This window comes from Equus quagga, unplaced genomic scaffold, assembly GCF_021613505.1.
Source record: "Equus quagga isolate Etosha38 unplaced genomic scaffold, UCLA_HA_Equagga_1.0 220_RagTag, whole genome shotgun sequence".
Lineage (NCBI taxonomy): Eukaryota > Metazoa > Chordata > Mammalia > Perissodactyla > Equidae > Equus > Equus quagga.
The window spans coordinates 5,145,718-5,161,509 of NW_025799647.1; the positions used below are offsets into that span (position 1 = coordinate 5,145,718).

Below are 15,792 nucleotides of genomic sequence, written 5' to 3' on the forward strand. Positions count from 1 at the left end.
GAAAAAGTGGGAGAGAAAGAACAGAGATAGAAGACAAAGAAGGGAAAACATTCTGTAGGGTGGAGTAGAGCCCACAAACAGTAGAAACTCAATAAATACTTGCATTTACCAATGGAACAGAAAGCTAACCTACAGTTAGTGCTATATGACCATCCTTCCGGAGGACGTTAAAAATAAATGGTGATAAAGCTGTGACAGAAATGGGAATTCCAAGGAAGTTCAGGACAAAAACCTGTATAAGCAATACTTTCTCAGGGTAAAAAAAAAAATGGAACCATATAGGAAGATATATGATAAAAAGGCCTGAACTCCATACCCTACTTCACCCCAATCTGCTCAGGTCTCCTGATTATGTGTCCTCCCAGAAATACGAAGCATGCACCGTCTTCCCCTTACACACCACAGTATCATAAAGTACATATTGCAACTTGCTTCTTCAGGCCTGGGGTCTGCCTGGCAAACAGGCTCACACAGGATGGCAGAGATACTGCAGCACGGTCTGTTAATGCTACAAATTATATTTAAACAACAAGATAGCAAAATTATTCCCTTTTATTCTGTGGAACAGACATCACAATGAATTAGCCATCCCTAGACACATCCAGTTGAAAATTTAAAAACATCAAAGATGAAACCCCTTTCATCTCAGTAAAGTAAATAGACATGTGCATGATTTGTGTTAATTTATACGTGATGATGGGAATTAAGACTGAAGAAAGGCTGCTGGGGAAATGCCCACTATTTAGTTCAGAAGATCTTCGGGGCAGGGGCTGACTTCTCTCCATTTCCCCACACTTGCCAAGTGACAGTAGGCCTGAATAGACACAGACCAAACTTTCAAAGTAGCTTCCTGAAGATGGACAATCTGGAAGGAAAAAGAAACAAGAAATAAATGTTTTCTCTAAACACTGAAATGTTTCCTCTTCCCTTCCACATGGCACCATTACCCTCTCGCTCTCTCAGAGCTGTTAACATTTACAACCTTTCCCACAACCACCTCTTCTGGGGTCTGTCCATAGACTTGAAAACAGTGCAGGCATTTGCAGATGGCTCTATGAATCCTGCTCGTGGCCAGCATTCCCAGTGCCCCACGTGCCCTCTGGAAGAGCAGTGCTCCCCTGCCATCAAGCGTACGGCCCCTCTTCTTCTCAGCCACCATCCTCACAGTTGCTTAGATGATGACTATGGTCTGCTTCCACCTGAACCTTTACTTTCTGAAACACTGTGGGAGCTTTTGTTTTGCTTTATTACCCTTTGATATCCTTGTCTTTTCTAGTTCTTTCTAGTCTTTCTCAATTCCTCCCTCCTCCTATTCCACGTTAGATCTGTAACTCTAGGTCACTTGCAGTTGTCAGGACTCCCCTTGATTACTGTCCAGATCAAGACTTGGTTTCCTGAAAACCATGTCTTCCTATCTCTTGGTTTATTCCTCATTTTGCTGGAGTACATTGCTAAATACCCTCCTAGGAAGAGACGTGGGGGTAGCAAACCTGCAATTGTCTGAAAATATCTGGATAGATTTGGCAGGACGTAAATACATGTGGAAAGTCATCTTTGCCTGTGAACATGGAGGGAATTCCTCCATTGTCAAAATCCTCTTATTGCTCATAAGAAGAAAAGTGTTCACTCTAATTCTCATTTTTCTGTAGGTAGGCCATTTTTCCTTCTCTAGAGAAGGATTTTTAAGATTTTCATCTTTGATCTTTTTGAAATTTCAACCGGACGTGTCTAGGGATTGCTCATTCCCTGTGATCGATACCTGGGGGCCTTTCACTTCAGTCCCCAAGAACTCCTGGACTGATCCTCTTCCTTCTCTTCTACTTTTTGGGACATTTACTCAAGTCTTGTCCGCTAACTATTCAGAGTAGGGTAGTCCCCACTTATCCAGTTTCCACTTTCTGCGGTCTCAGTTACCCACGGTCAACTGTGGTCTGAAAATATTAAATGGGACACTCCAGAAATAAACAATTCAGGAGGTTTAAATTGCACACCATTCTGAGTAGCATGATGAAATCTCATGCTTTCCTGCTCCATCCCACCCAGGATCTGAATCATCCCAGTGTCCAGCGTATCCACGTTATATACACTTCCTGCCTATTAGTCACTTAGTAGCCATCTTGATTATCAGATACGCTGTCACAGTATCACAGTGCTCGTATTCAGGTAACCCTTATTTTACTTAATAACGGCCCCAAAGTGCAACAGCACTGATGCTGGCAATTCTGATATGTCAAAGAGAAGCTGTAAAGTGCTTCCTTTAAGTGAAAAGGTGAAAGTTCTCAATAGGGAAGGAACAAAAATCATATGCTGAGGTTGCTAAGATCTACAGTAACTTTTATTACAGTATATTGTTACAATTGTTCTATTTTATTATTAGTTATTGTTAATTTCTTACTGTGCCTAATTTATAAATTAAACTTTATCATAAGTATGTACATATAGGAAAAAACAGTATATATAGGGTTCGGGACTATCTGTGATTTCAGGCATCCACTGGGGGCTCATGAAACGTATCATATCCCCAGTGAATAAGGGGGGACTAGTGTATACAGACCTTCAGCTGCTCCTGCCCTCCAATGTGCCATCAACTGAGAACGCAGAGCCTCTTGGGGCTCCAGCAGAGGAGGTTTAACCTCCATGGCAGTCCCTCCCTAGTGCATTAGATGGTGGCTTTATCCCCTACACTGCCAACCTGTGACAAGCTGTGCTCTTCTTCCAAAAATGTGTTAAAATATAAATATTTCATTCATTGGTTACTGCCAACTCTCATGACTGCCCCCTCTCCCCTTCAGTGATGTCTGGAAAGAAATGTTTTGAAAGCATTAGACTTTGCATTTTCATAGCTTTAGTTGGAGTCTTATAATTCATAAATATGCCGCATAAGGAAAAAACCAGAACTCTCACCAGTAGCAACTTACCTGTTTAGAACAGCCCATTGACCTGCTCAGTTTCAGGGTCCAGATCAATATCATAGAAACAGGGCCGGGTAGGGAGTCCAGGCATTGTGCTCATCTAGGAGACGTGAAATAGCATTAAAAATAAACTGAAAGTGATCTTTTTTTCCACTTTTTCCTCAGATAGAAAGCCCAACGCACAAAGATAGAATATTATTTTGGAGTTGTCAAGTGGCACTCTTCTTGTTATAATTAAAAATCAAGCCACTGATCCTGCTATGACCTCAAAGAGAAACCCTCAAGTCCTTCAGCAAACCAAATGCCAGGCTGCACTATCGTCTCCAGACTGATGGCCGCAACGAGACGCAGCAGGCGGCGCTTCCACCTTCATCCTGCAGGGCCGGTGCTGGGGAGGCTGAGGAGGCAGCGCCTTTCCTGCTCAGTTCTCACTTCACAAGACCCAAAGGAGGAACACGGCTTGTCTGCTTTTTAATTTTGTTTTAACGTGTCTTTCATAGATGCCATATTATTTTTGCTTCAGCAACAATTATTACAACATCAGGAATTAAACTACATTAGGAATCAGTACCCTTTAACTTGGGCCAAGACATTTCTGTACATAATCTTGATGGTTTTATAATCACTGTTCTTACTGGTCCAATTTGGCCCTCTAAAACTGAACTTGTAATGCTTACGGATTATAATTCCACTTGCTTCTTTTCTAAAGACTTGGCTTTGTCAAATATATCTACTTAGATGCAAATTGGTAAGTTTTATAAGTGAAAACTCAGTATATTTTTATCTGTAACAATGTCCTGTATAATGAATACACACATGTTCCAAATCAAATCCAGACAGGAAAAGAGTTTAAGCTGAATTTCTACAATTTAACTATAAAAAATGTCAGAGAATAGGATGAGTCACCTCTGTAACAAAAAACATCTATACTTTAGAAAACCTAATTCTGACATCTGAGTGCCAATCAATACTCCCCAGAACAAACTACAGGGATCTGATGTCAGTCTCTCTTCTCAAATTCTGTAAGAGAGAAGCAATTCCTGGGTGTGGGGAAAAGTAGGGAACGGGAAGGAACTGGTTCCCAAACCTAGCAGAAAAGCCTGAAGATGACATTATAAAGGACATGTGCCCATCGATGCAGACATGCATGTGCATGTCGGAAGAAAACTCGAACGATGATCCCCCAAACAGTGATTAATAGGATTTTCAACATTTTTACTCTTTCCCAAAGAAAACTTTCCCCCTACACATTGGTCATGTTGACAATCAGAAAATTTTAAAAAATGAAAAGGTTATGTGTACATACACATAGGAACTTGGATATAAAACTCTGAAAGAAGCCACCATGCCTTGAATTAATACATAAAACACTCAAATCCTCTGAGCCCTGTTCAGACCTCAACAGCAATTAGAAGGCATTAAAAATAGTGATTGTTACACCGTCTCAATTAAGTATGGAAATGTCTTGGTCCAAGTTGGCTTCTGATGCAAGAGTTTGTTCTGGACAAGAAAGTCTTGGGCTGGGCAGGCTGTGTTTCCTTCAAGCTACAGGCACATTCTCATGGCCTGACCACTTTCAGCTTTGCTTCCATCTCCACGGTCACCCCTCTGCACACACACATCAAAGGTGACGATACAGACTATAGCTACTGCCCTTCCAGCTGGCAGCTGCTGACAACTTCTCCAGAAAGAACAACACAAGTGTTTCTGCAGTAGTCAAGGTGCTGGTAAATGGCTTAACATTCCTATTAAAAGGGAATTTCTACAAATCCCAAGGACTGATGATCATAACAGGCTAAACCTCCTGCTCTCTGGAGGGGCTGAGGGGCACCGGTCTGCAGGCACCTGTCTGACCACCGTTGGTATGTGATGATACCGCCCCTCACTGAGGGCTGACAGGAGCAGGGCTCGCATCTTCATAAGCTGCCCTAGGCCAACACCAGCAGGGATGAAAACTGGATTCGGCATTCATCTTACGTACTCTTGACTCTATAATGCCACCTCCTACCACTTCCTACTGTACTGAAAGAATAACCTAGCTCCAAAAGCAGATCTATTGGTTCCCTTTCCACTGTGTACTGGCTGAGTTTAATATTTCAATCTTGGATTGCAGGTAAGTACAATCTGCAGCTGTGGGACAGTGGGCGGGCCTCAGGGGGAAGCTGGGCACAGGATCAATGTTAACCCTAGGACAAAACTGTCCAAACTGCGATTGTGGCCCAGAAGCACTGATCTACCTCCCTACTGCCAACTGTCCTCCTTTAATATGCACAAAATCTCTAAGATAAGAAAGTGTCTGATTATGAATTCATCCTGAAGTGTAAATAAGCAACCTCCCCCTTCGGATCTGCAGGGTTCATTTGCATTTTAAGGGGGAAGTCGTTCACTCAAAAACAATGAATTTCCTGAATTTCGAGCAAGAGCTCTGGGCCTGTCAAGATGAGGGAGGTGCAGAGCCTCCGTGCCGGCTCCCAGGGCTGCTGGGAGGACGAGCTCATCTGTGAAAGGTACCCCATAAACGTTACACAGAAGCACCACCACAGCCTATCAACCCGTCACCACAGCCCATCCTGGATCCAGGCAAGGTCACAGTGCCCCTGGGAAACAGAATTGTTATTCTGTACAAGCAGTCATGGCATCATCCTTGAAGTGACACCAAGATGGTCCACAGCAGACGATTAATCATCCAGGCCTGACGCCAGCTTTCTCCTCAGCAATGAACTCTGCTCAGCTGGCACTTGCTGATGCCTTCAGTAATCAATTTAGGACGAGAAGCCCAGAGGAATAAATGCCCTCTCTGCCTGCTGCCCCCACTTACCGTTCCGACCAGGGGGTACAGAAAACCCGCCCCAACGCTGGCACGGATGTCGCGAATGGGCAGGACGAAGCCTGTAGGCACGCCTTTTTGCTCTGGATTGTGAGACAAGGACAAGTGTGTTTTGGCCATGCAGATGGGCAGATCCCCGAAGCCCTGGGGAGAGAAGGGAGCAGAAGTGGGACAGATGAAACGCTGGCAACATAACAAACAACATCTGGGCTTTCTGATGATCCTGCTTCTGCAAGGTGTTTGAAACATCTAACTCCCTTTATATCCAGCTTTACCTCACAGATCAATAATAATAACAATAACAATAATCTCTGTTGGGTGAGGGAGGGAAGTGCTCACAGCTGTATTCTACAAGTGACTATCTTATTTTCATCTATATAAGCAATTAAAAATGCCAGTTTGGAGCAGACATGAGGATACAACTGAAGGCAGGCTCTCAAGATTTTCTAAGACTCCATATTTGCTCATGGCTTTTCCTCACATCATACAGCATCTACCGGTAGATAAAGAACTTGGGACGGGACCACCTAATCCAAACTCAGTTTTTCAGGGGAGAAAAGGCTGACGCCAGAGAAGTGAAGCAGGGGGTGCCTGGCAGGGCTGAGAACTCAGGGACTCCGCCTCCAAGCCCTGCTTTATCAAGAGCTGAAAGAACAAACCAACCCAGCATCTACCTGCTTTGTGTAGACTTCAGCTTTGTGCTGAGCTTCAGGCAGCAATTCAATGTCGTCTGCCCCGTAGATCTTCTGCGCAATGATCCTGATCTTATCCTCAACTGGGAGCTAACAGACAGGGAAGAGAGGGGAGACCATGACTGGACACATGAGGATGCTTAACTGGGACCTGGCCACATTCCAGGTCAGAGTGCCCACGAGGGCCAGAAGATGTTTTTATACACATATACAGACATGCCAATAGCCCGAGTTTTATCAGGTTAGAAACATTTTCTTTTAATACAAAGCCCCAGATATTATAAGAGGAAAATGTCCCACAGAGGTAGTTACTGTGTATGTGTATATATGTCTGTGTGTGCGCGAGCACACGTGTGCATTTAGGGCCTCATGAGGTATATCACAAACAATATTGCTGACTACCCCACAATAATTATTTCTTCATAAATAAAAACTAATGCTCTAACACTGGAGATCAGTGTCCTATGAAACCAGACCTGGGATACTGTTTATGAAATAAGACAACCAATATCCATCCACACAATCCCTGGTTTGTATATGAGAGGCAGATGGCTATCTTTAACACAACATATTGATTGATAATTGCTGTTACTGAGAAATAGTTATAAAAGCAAAATCATCTACACATTAAAAAAACCACCCAGTGACTTATCTGATCAACATGCATTGATAATAGTGTTAAAGGACGTGCCTTCCATGGCACCTGGAGCAGAGGGTGGCGCATGGAGGCCAACAGTGTAGTGAGGGCTCCGCCCCACAGTGCTGTTTCCCCCAGGGCAAAGCTGTCAAATGGGGCCTGGCTTCCAAAATGCTGCTGCAGCCTAGTTTAGGGCACTAGGATTCAGAGGAAATAGGGAGAAACTGCCTAAAGGAAATGGGAAGGAAAGCTACTCACAGGTACCTTGGATGAGCAAATTACTGAAATTAGGTAATACATCTGACTCTGTATGCCCTAGCAACTAAGGCCAAGAGAACACACTGGGTGAGTTGTTTTTTGAAAGGAATAATCATCTATCTATAAAAATAAAAATTCCCCTCTGAACTAAAAAGTGATAATTTACGAAGGGGCTTTGTATAATGGATATGAATAAAGTGACTATTCAGTTATGGCTTCATAAAGATGCAACAGAGATTGCTTTCATATGCATCTTATAATTGGAGCTCTACAAATGCCAAGGCACATTGAGAACTTCTGCAGCAAAAGGACTTGTGTTGAGGGATGATTTAAGACCAACAGATGCTGAATAAGAGGAAAAGTGGCAGCCTCCTGTTAGTCAGAACAGAGGAAAGTTCCAAGTAGAAATGGGTTATCAAGTTCTCACTACGCTGCTTCTTCCAGGTTTCCTTCTCGTTCGCCGTTAAGTACTGGGCTTCCTAACTCAGGCACTGCGGATGGGCGGTCAGAGAAGGTGCCTATAAACACTGTGGATTTGTGTGCAAATTTTTGTTAATGGCATTTCCTAAAAAAGATGATTGGCTGAACAGATTTTTAAATAAGTAGATGAAATGAAAATGCAACAGGAAAATGTGGATGTCAACAGAAGAATGTTAATTAACTGTCAGTGTATTATTGCTGCACGGGGCAAAGAAAATAAGAGTGTTAAAATTCAGGACTAACAGGGTTTCTTTCTTGTACCTTTTTATGGCTGTTTTTGAAAGTCTATGATTATCTTTTAAAAAACCAAGCCAAGAACCAGCCTAGAGAATATGAGCAGAATTAGCTACAACATCCATCGCATGTTCCTCACGAAGTTTCCAGCTGTTGGGGGCAGAGTAAAGTCCAATCACATCCTGAAGTGCACGGGCAGAGAACTGAAAACAAACACAGCCTCTAAGAACCACCTTTCTCGGCACTGACGTTATTGTATCACCGGACATTAGTGCTCTGCTTGGGCCGGACGAAATCTAAGTGACTCAGTGATGGGGAGAATGCCGATGCCTGCCAGGGTGCTTTGGTTTTGCACCTGAGGGCGTCTCTGAACTTGAGGCAGCCGTACCAGGTGGTGAGCTTAGGAGCACACTGCTTTCCCCTGTTCCCGGGAAGCAGCCAGAAAACGTTTCCGAGCATGATGTAGCCCCCTGCCAAGCTGCCATAATGTGGCTGGTGCCCTGGGTTAAAGGCTGCAGTGAATTACACTCCTGGTTCCCTATGTAACCCTTTGTCCTGCCAGCAAAGGGACTGTATTGGGAGCCTTTTCAAAAGTTAGGATGTGAGCCAACCTCCTGGAGCATTCTGCCTGGACCCCCTACTCTGCCAAGTAGCAGCAACATGCGTTGATATGAAAGATGTGTGGAGTTGAGAGTCTAGGCTGTGATCACGTGCCTCACCTTCGTGGGAATCAAACCCACAGGCGTGAAGCTGCTAAACGCAGGCTCTAAACAGAGGCAGCCACACAGAAACCTCACTGTGCGTTTCGTTGTTTTTGCCTACAGCAAGTAACCCACCTTGAGGTCATAAAGAAGCTGGAAGCTGCTGGGTGCCTCAGCTGCTCTCTGGACGGCCTGAGCCAGGGCCAGGGCCCCCCTGCCCCCTTCTGCCCAGTGAGTGCACTTCACAGCGTCGAAAGCCCCATGCGCTTTGGCAAGGTGGCTGATGAGGTCCAGCTCGGCCTCCGTATCTGTCCTGTAAAGGCAGCGCTTCATGTTAAAGCATTGACGATGGCTGGAGAGGACAGAATCTTTCTTGTTTTTCCCATTAAAACCCATGCAAACTAACCACTGAAAAATGAACACTAACCAGGTAATACCGCCTGGGTTTGAGTCCCAGCTCCACAAGTCACTAGCTGGGTGACTTTCGGCCGCTTACTTAAGCTTTATGTGCCTTAATTTCCATGCAGGTAAATGGGAATAATCATAGCACTTATTTCATTAGGATATCACGAGGCTTAGATGGTAAATATATGCAAAGTACTTAGAACCTTCCAGGCACATCATAAGAATCAATAAAATACTAGCTTTTTAAAAATTGTGCTTCCCATTCTGCTGTGATCAGACCATTAGAACAAGACCAAAACCAGCATTACAATACCTAAACTACCCACACAAGTCCCCTCTTGCATGAACACTTCCAGCTCAAGACATTCAACTCTTCATCAAGATAACCTCCCACTGGACCTACGGAAATAATGCAACTCTGTAGGGCTGTGACTTTCTGTCAGCACAAAAGGCCTCTAGAGACCAAAAAAGAACCTTTAACCTCAGGCCTGTGTGTGATCCACTTCACCCAGTGGAGAAGAAGGGACCCACGGGAGATGTGACCCTGGGCCCTCAGTGGGTGAGGTGACGAGTTTGCTGTGCACTATGCCTGTCATGTCACAGCTCTCAACAATGGCTCCTAAGGCACAGGCTTAATGACCAACAGCAGTCACTGAAGAACAAAATAAAGTGAGCATCCGTGCTATAAAATCAGCTCCAGATGTTTTCTGACATTTCCCACAGTCCCTCCTGACTCTCAGACTTTGTACTCACCTGAATGCATTCACGGCCACTACTACTGGAACTCCAAACATTCTGGCATTTTCAATTTGTTTCCTCAAGTTACTGAAGCCTTTTTCAACCAGCTCCAGGTTCTGTAAGAACAATAGTGAAAGGTCTGTGAAGTCAGACAGCAGAGCTGAAGACAGCTGTAAGTTCTTCTTAAAAGGGAACCAGGCTCCTTGAGCCAGAAGCACTAACTGTCAGGACAAGCCAAGGAGAGGCCACTGACATGTGCTGTGGGACCTAAGACACTGTGCCGGGCTGTGACGCTGGAGCGGAGCTGTGCTCATTCTCTGGCTGTCCTGAAAACACGAGAGCTGGTGTATCTGCTGTCATCACACCATATCTTTTTGGGTTTTTTTTTTTTTAAGATTTTATTTTTCCTTTTTCTCCCCAAAGCCCCTCAGTACACAGTTGTATATATTTTTTTTAGTTGTGGGTCCTTCTAGCTGTGGCATGTGGGATGCCGCCTCAGCATGGCTTGATGAGCAGTGCCATGTCCATGCCCAGGACTGGAACCGGGGAAACCCTGGGCCACCGAAACGGAACATGTGAATTTAACCACCCAGCCACGGGGCCGGCCCCTCACACCATATCTTAACAGCTTCTTTGCTGTTTGAAGGGAATCAGTTGCCCTTAAGTAAGTTATATTGCAACTCTGTGTTTATAAATTTTATGTACTCATACAGCACAATGGTACACACAGACTCGACTCAGCATCACACAGACCCTTCCATCCCAAGAGAGCCCAGCACAGTGGCTGGAGTTCATTATATGGTTGCCATAAGTACTGTCAGAAAATAGGAGGTAATCAGTGATACTTTCAAAGGTTTTAAGGAACTCAACCATGAACCTGTACCAGGGACAACAGAAAAGAAGATGAATGCCATCTCTAAGAACCAAAAACTATGAAATTTAAAGGAAAGTAATTGACAAAACATACGTCTAAATATGTTCACTGCAGCACTGCTTGCAGCATTGGAAAACTGCACACAGCACAAACCTCCTTTGATAGGGGACTGGGCCAGTGAATTATGATATACATACTCAATAATATTTATCATGCAGATGTCATGAAAAGCAAGATAATTTGTGTTAATAGGGAACCTCACAGAGATGTACTAAAGTTGCAACACGATGGACAGCTTAACTGCATTTTTGGACAAATACAAAAGTCATGTGTATATTCATTAAGTTTTTTTAAATGCTGAGAGATATGCACCAAACTAAGGGGACTCAAATCATATATATTATATTCTTGTATTGCTTAATTTTTTTTACAAGGGGTATGTTATTATTATAAGCTTAAAAAAATAAAAATATAATAGTCATATAAAAACATATGCACTGGATCATGAGCAAACCCCAGCAGTAATAGCAAATTCCATAAAACAGCAAAGAAAGGGGTAAGTTAAAGGTAAAAAACAACTGAGATCGTCATACATACGACTTATGCTTTTTTCCCTTTAATAATTGAAAACAGAGATTAGGATTTAGTTGCTATTTTAAAGAGCACTGCTAATTCTTTACCTCTAGTCACATGAAAACGAATTAATATGAAAGACTGATTGAGAACAGCTTTAAATAAGTAGAATTTCTTAAATGAAGACACCAGCTGGGCCGGTTAGGGGCAGTGACTCTAATTAGACACAGGAAAGGCTGCGGGGACGCAGGAGGGCCAGAACTGTGAATTCCCCTCCCACGCGTGAATCAGACAAATGACCATAAAAGGCAAATGGTAACCCAGAAGACAACAGACTCAAGGCACCAACAATTCTTTTCTAGCTGCTTCTGAAATACTTCATCTGCGGCCTGAGCAGTGACCCTGTATTGGCTGACAATTTAAAAGCCTCCTACAAAGGCAGAAAAATGGAATTAACAGTGATAGCGGCTGACCTCACCAACTCATCTAAGAGCATCTGTCTCATAGAACCACCCTAAACAGGCGCTAGAGATGCTTCTGTGATGGCAAATGATACAAATATAAAAAGGTTGGAGCTCACAATTCTTCTCTGAGCCCTTGCTTGATGCTATAAACCAAATCAACTCATGGAAGCTTTGCCTAGAAAAATAACCAGGATCCTGACCTGGTAAAGGACCATACTGGCCCTTTAATATGGATTTAAATCTGCAAAGGAAAAGGCTTTTCAAAAAAGGTCCCTACTTGCTTTTAATTGGAATGGCATTTGGGAATCAACCAGTCAACGCAGGAAAGACAATGGGAGGAAGCTTCTAGTGGGCTAGCGCAGGGTTTCTCAACCTCAGCACTACTGACATTTGGGGCCAAATAATTCTTTCTTGCAGGGGCTGTCCTGTGCACTGTAGGATGTTTAGCAGCATCCCTGGCCTCTACTCAATAGATGCCAGGAGCACTCTCCACCTTGAATCGCAGGCATCAAAAATGTCTCTAGACATTGCTAAACGTCCCCTGGGGGCAAAACTGCTTCCGGTTGCCGGGAGTCTAGGGCAGTGGTTGTACTGACATCACATGTGGGGAGTTCCGTCTAAAACAGTGGCCCTTCTTTCCTACTTCACTTAAGACAGTTCTTGAGCACAATGCAGGCCTTTCAGCACCCCTTGCTCCCAGGAACGATCCTGGGTCATGGGTCAGGAACGACCCTCACTCATTTCCAAATGGGCCAGGTGAGAAACGCTGACTTGGGGTGGTACTTTCTAGGACAAGGAGTTAGCAATGATGGAAGTTACCTCCTCTATGTAAGCCTTGGGAAGAGGCAGCCCAGCAGTGACCTGGAAGGAAAGGAAGCAAAGTCAGAGGCATCTTCTATTCACAATTAGATTTTAGCTTAAAATGGTGCTTGCCACACGTTAAAGCCCAGAGGGTGTGCGCTCGGGGATGTCCACAGTATAATGTGCTTTCCTGCCTTAAGGACTTAGGGCATGTGACCCATCCTACAACACAGAACAAAAATGAGACCTGGAGCGGGAATCACCCAGCTAAGCCACCCCCAAATTCCTGACCCACGAAAACAGATAATCAATGGCTACGGTCTTGAGCCACTAAAAGAAAAAAAAAAAAAAATGATGCTTTGAGCAGAGCAGAAGACCTTTGTGGCCTGAGTTAAGGAGGTGGGACAGGATGGACCTGTGCAGGCGGGGGAGGGCTTTGTTCTGGGCAGGGGCAATAACCTCAATGAGTGAAGCACACAGCAGTCGGGTGGAAGTAAAGGTGAGTGGGGGGAGGAGGCAGCTGTCAGTCCTGCAAAGGCCACTTGAAATGTCCACCAAGGGAGGCTATGACGGGTCATGGGCGGGTCCCCAGAGCCAACCCACGCCTTTCAGGAGCTGAACTGGGGTGCATGAGCAAGGGAAACAAGAGGGAAAAACCACACAGGATCATCTTCCTCTATCAGAGGATATTTAAAGGTGTCACAATACTTAAGCAGTGAGCTCGTTGTCCTGGAGGTGCCTGGTGGCTCCATCCAGCTGCATCCACAGGGATGAGTGCAGGGGTGGAGGTGCCAATTCCAAGGACCCCGCTGTGGGCAATGGACAATGATTAAAAAGCCCTCAGCTTTTCAGCTTGGTGCGCTCCTATTTCTCAGAGACACTACGGTGCTCCAACTCCAAAAGGGGGCATGGAAAAGCAGGGCAGGAAGCAGGGACCTGAGCTGCCATGTTCTGGGCCTTACATGTAGCTCCACAAGCAATGTGAGCAGTGGGCCTGGGCCCTTGACAGAGCTGTGCCTGTGAAGCCCCCGTCTCAGTGCTGCCCAGGTGAAGCGCCCAGCATTTTTCAGACCATGAGATCAGGAGGAGAGAAGGGAGGGAGGTACGATGGTGTGAGAGGGCGTAAGAGAGAGAAATGCTCATTACGATCGGGAAGCAAAGGGAGTCATCCTGCGCTGCTGGCAGAAGAGGGTTCTTGAGTTAGGACTACTTTTGCTAACTCGGGGACAAGCAAGACTGCAGAGGGTGCTGGGGTTGTGTTATGGCTTGATTCTCACAGCGTGGTCTGGGGACCTATCCTCCCACGGGGTCTATGCGGTCAAGACTATCCCCATAACAATACTAAGATACTGTGGCCCTTTTCGCTCTCATTCTCTCGCTCAATGTACCACAGACTTCCCCAAAGCCCATGTGACATGTGCTATGACAACAGCTCCAATGCAGAAGGTGGGGAGCCGGCAGTCTTTAATTAAGCCAGATCCTGAGGAGACCTGAGAAATGCACGATGCCTAAATTTTGTTCTGGAAAAGACAGTAACTTTTCATTTAAAAAAATGTTATTTATGTTAATATGTAACTCAGTTTTAATTCCTAATACAGTAAATACCAATAGCTATAGCCCACCTAAACAAAAGTTCTTTCAGGCCCCCAATGGTTAGAAGTTCTGAGACCAAAATGCTTGAGAACTGCTAGACTAGGAGAAACTCTGATCACTACACTACGAAAGACTGATTTGATTCTGTAGGTGAGAGGGGTCTTATTTCTCAAGTTCCCAGACCAGCTCCTAGAGGAAAGGAATTTAACACTTCTGCCAAAATTTCTGAAAACTAGCACATCTTCACAAGTAGGTGCTGAAGAAAAAGTGTCAAAATAATAGGATAAAAAGTGCAATTTCTAACCAGTAGGAACTCAGGAAAACACAAAGTTCAGGGTGGAGGTGAAGATAAACCCCTCCTGACCTGTTTCTCTCTGGCACCCAGAGCCAGTCTGAGCACATCTACTGTTCTCGTTCCCCCTCTTGCTCCAGACTGCGGGTGGCCCCAGCAGCACGCACCTCTCAAGCAGGGGCTGACCTCTGTCTCAGCTAAATGGGTTGGTTGGCTGGCAGCCAGCGTCGCTGTTTAGAGGGAAAATGGGACTCAGATTTAAAAAGAACAGTCTGAACACAAAGGAGGTTTTTGTGGGCATAGCCAAGTGCCTGTCCTTGGAGGCTTTCGATATCATCGGGCTTTCCTCAGAAAGGTAGGCCATGATGCCAACTTTGGCCCAGTGAAAATGCCGAGAGCTGGTAGTGCCCACGAGTGAGAAGGCGGCCAGCACAGGAACTATCTGCACACCCCTTGCTTTCAGCCCCCTACTAATCATGAGGACAATAGCAGCTTAATGAAGAAAGAGGTGCAAGCCACCCAGCTTCCCGTAGCCTTCAGAACATTCTTGAGAATCAGTCTCTTCCAACTCTCAGTCCTCACCGTGGGGCCGCCTCCGTGCATTTTAAGGGCCCTGACAGTGGCAACAAGCACCACCACGTGAGGGCGGAGACCAGAATACCGGCACTTGATGTTAAAAAACTTTTCCATTCCGATGTCTGCTCCAAATCCTGCTTCAGTCACTGTAAGTTAGGAGAAAAGCAACTGTAAAAATGCCATCCCAACTCCTTTGATGTTAAAAGAAAAACACAGCCTATTCCCTGATTTTGCAAAAATACTCACCTACAAACCCTTCGGGGCCAACAAGCTTGAGTGCAATCCGGTCTGCAATGATGGAGGAATTCCCATGCGCGATGTTGGCAAACGGTCCCGCGTGAACAAACACTGGAGTGCCCTGTGGAAATCAAGACATCAGGAACGAAGCTGCCCGTCCTGCTTCAAAAGGAATTACACAGTCAACAGATGAAAGTGAGCTGGAGTCCAAAAGAAAACAACTTCCCAGAGGGGAAACACAAAGCCGCCTCTTTTATATTTTAGTAATGTCCTAGTCACAACTATGAGAAAGAATGGGAAGAAAGAGATGAGCAGCCAGAGAAGGTCTCAGGCTCTCCAAGCAAAGTGAGCTTCACATCCACTCCACTGCGAGCATGGAAACCAGCTCAGGAAGGCAAGAGTCCCAGGCTCACCTCCAGCGTCTGCATGAGATTGGGCTTGATTGCATCCTTCATGAGCACCGTCAGCGCGCCGCTCACTCCCTACAAAACAAAGGCA

General features: G+C 45.0%; 2 protein-coding genes across 3 annotated transcripts in view; one reads left to right on the forward strand and one right to left on the reverse strand.

Moving 5' to 3' along the window:
- Nucleotides 1-5,714, forward strand: part of LOC124233732 (zinc finger and BTB domain-containing protein 25) — a 44,492-nt gene extending 38,778 nt beyond the window's left edge. For both annotated transcript variants that reach the window (XM_046650876.1, XM_046650872.1), the window contains one exon: nucleotides 3,078-5,714. The gene's annotated coding sequence lies outside the window, so the exon portion shown is untranslated. The remainder of the gene's footprint in view (nucleotides 1-3,077) is intronic.
- The window catches only part of LOC124233731 (C-1-tetrahydrofolate synthase, cytoplasmic), a 62,081-nt gene continuing 46,823 nt past the window's right edge, over nucleotides 535-15,792 (reverse strand). Inside the window, exons 19-28 of the mRNA XM_046650866.1 lie at nucleotides 15,708-15,776; nucleotides 15,304-15,415; nucleotides 15,064-15,203; nucleotides 12,615-12,656; nucleotides 9,900-10,000; nucleotides 8,877-9,054; nucleotides 6,414-6,521; nucleotides 5,731-5,883; nucleotides 2,919-3,012; nucleotides 535-865 (exon numbers count right to left, since the gene is read on the reverse strand). Of these exons, the coding sequence (XP_046506822.1) occupies nucleotides 2,923-3,012; nucleotides 5,731-5,883; nucleotides 6,414-6,521; nucleotides 8,877-9,054; nucleotides 9,900-10,000; nucleotides 12,615-12,656; nucleotides 15,064-15,203; nucleotides 15,304-15,415; nucleotides 15,708-15,776 (993 nt within the window). The 3' untranslated portion in view covers nucleotides 535-865; nucleotides 2,919-2,922. The remainder of the gene's footprint in view (nucleotides 866-2,918; nucleotides 3,013-5,730; nucleotides 5,884-6,413; nucleotides 6,522-8,876; nucleotides 9,055-9,899; nucleotides 10,001-12,614; nucleotides 12,657-15,063; nucleotides 15,204-15,303; nucleotides 15,416-15,707; nucleotides 15,777-15,792) is intronic.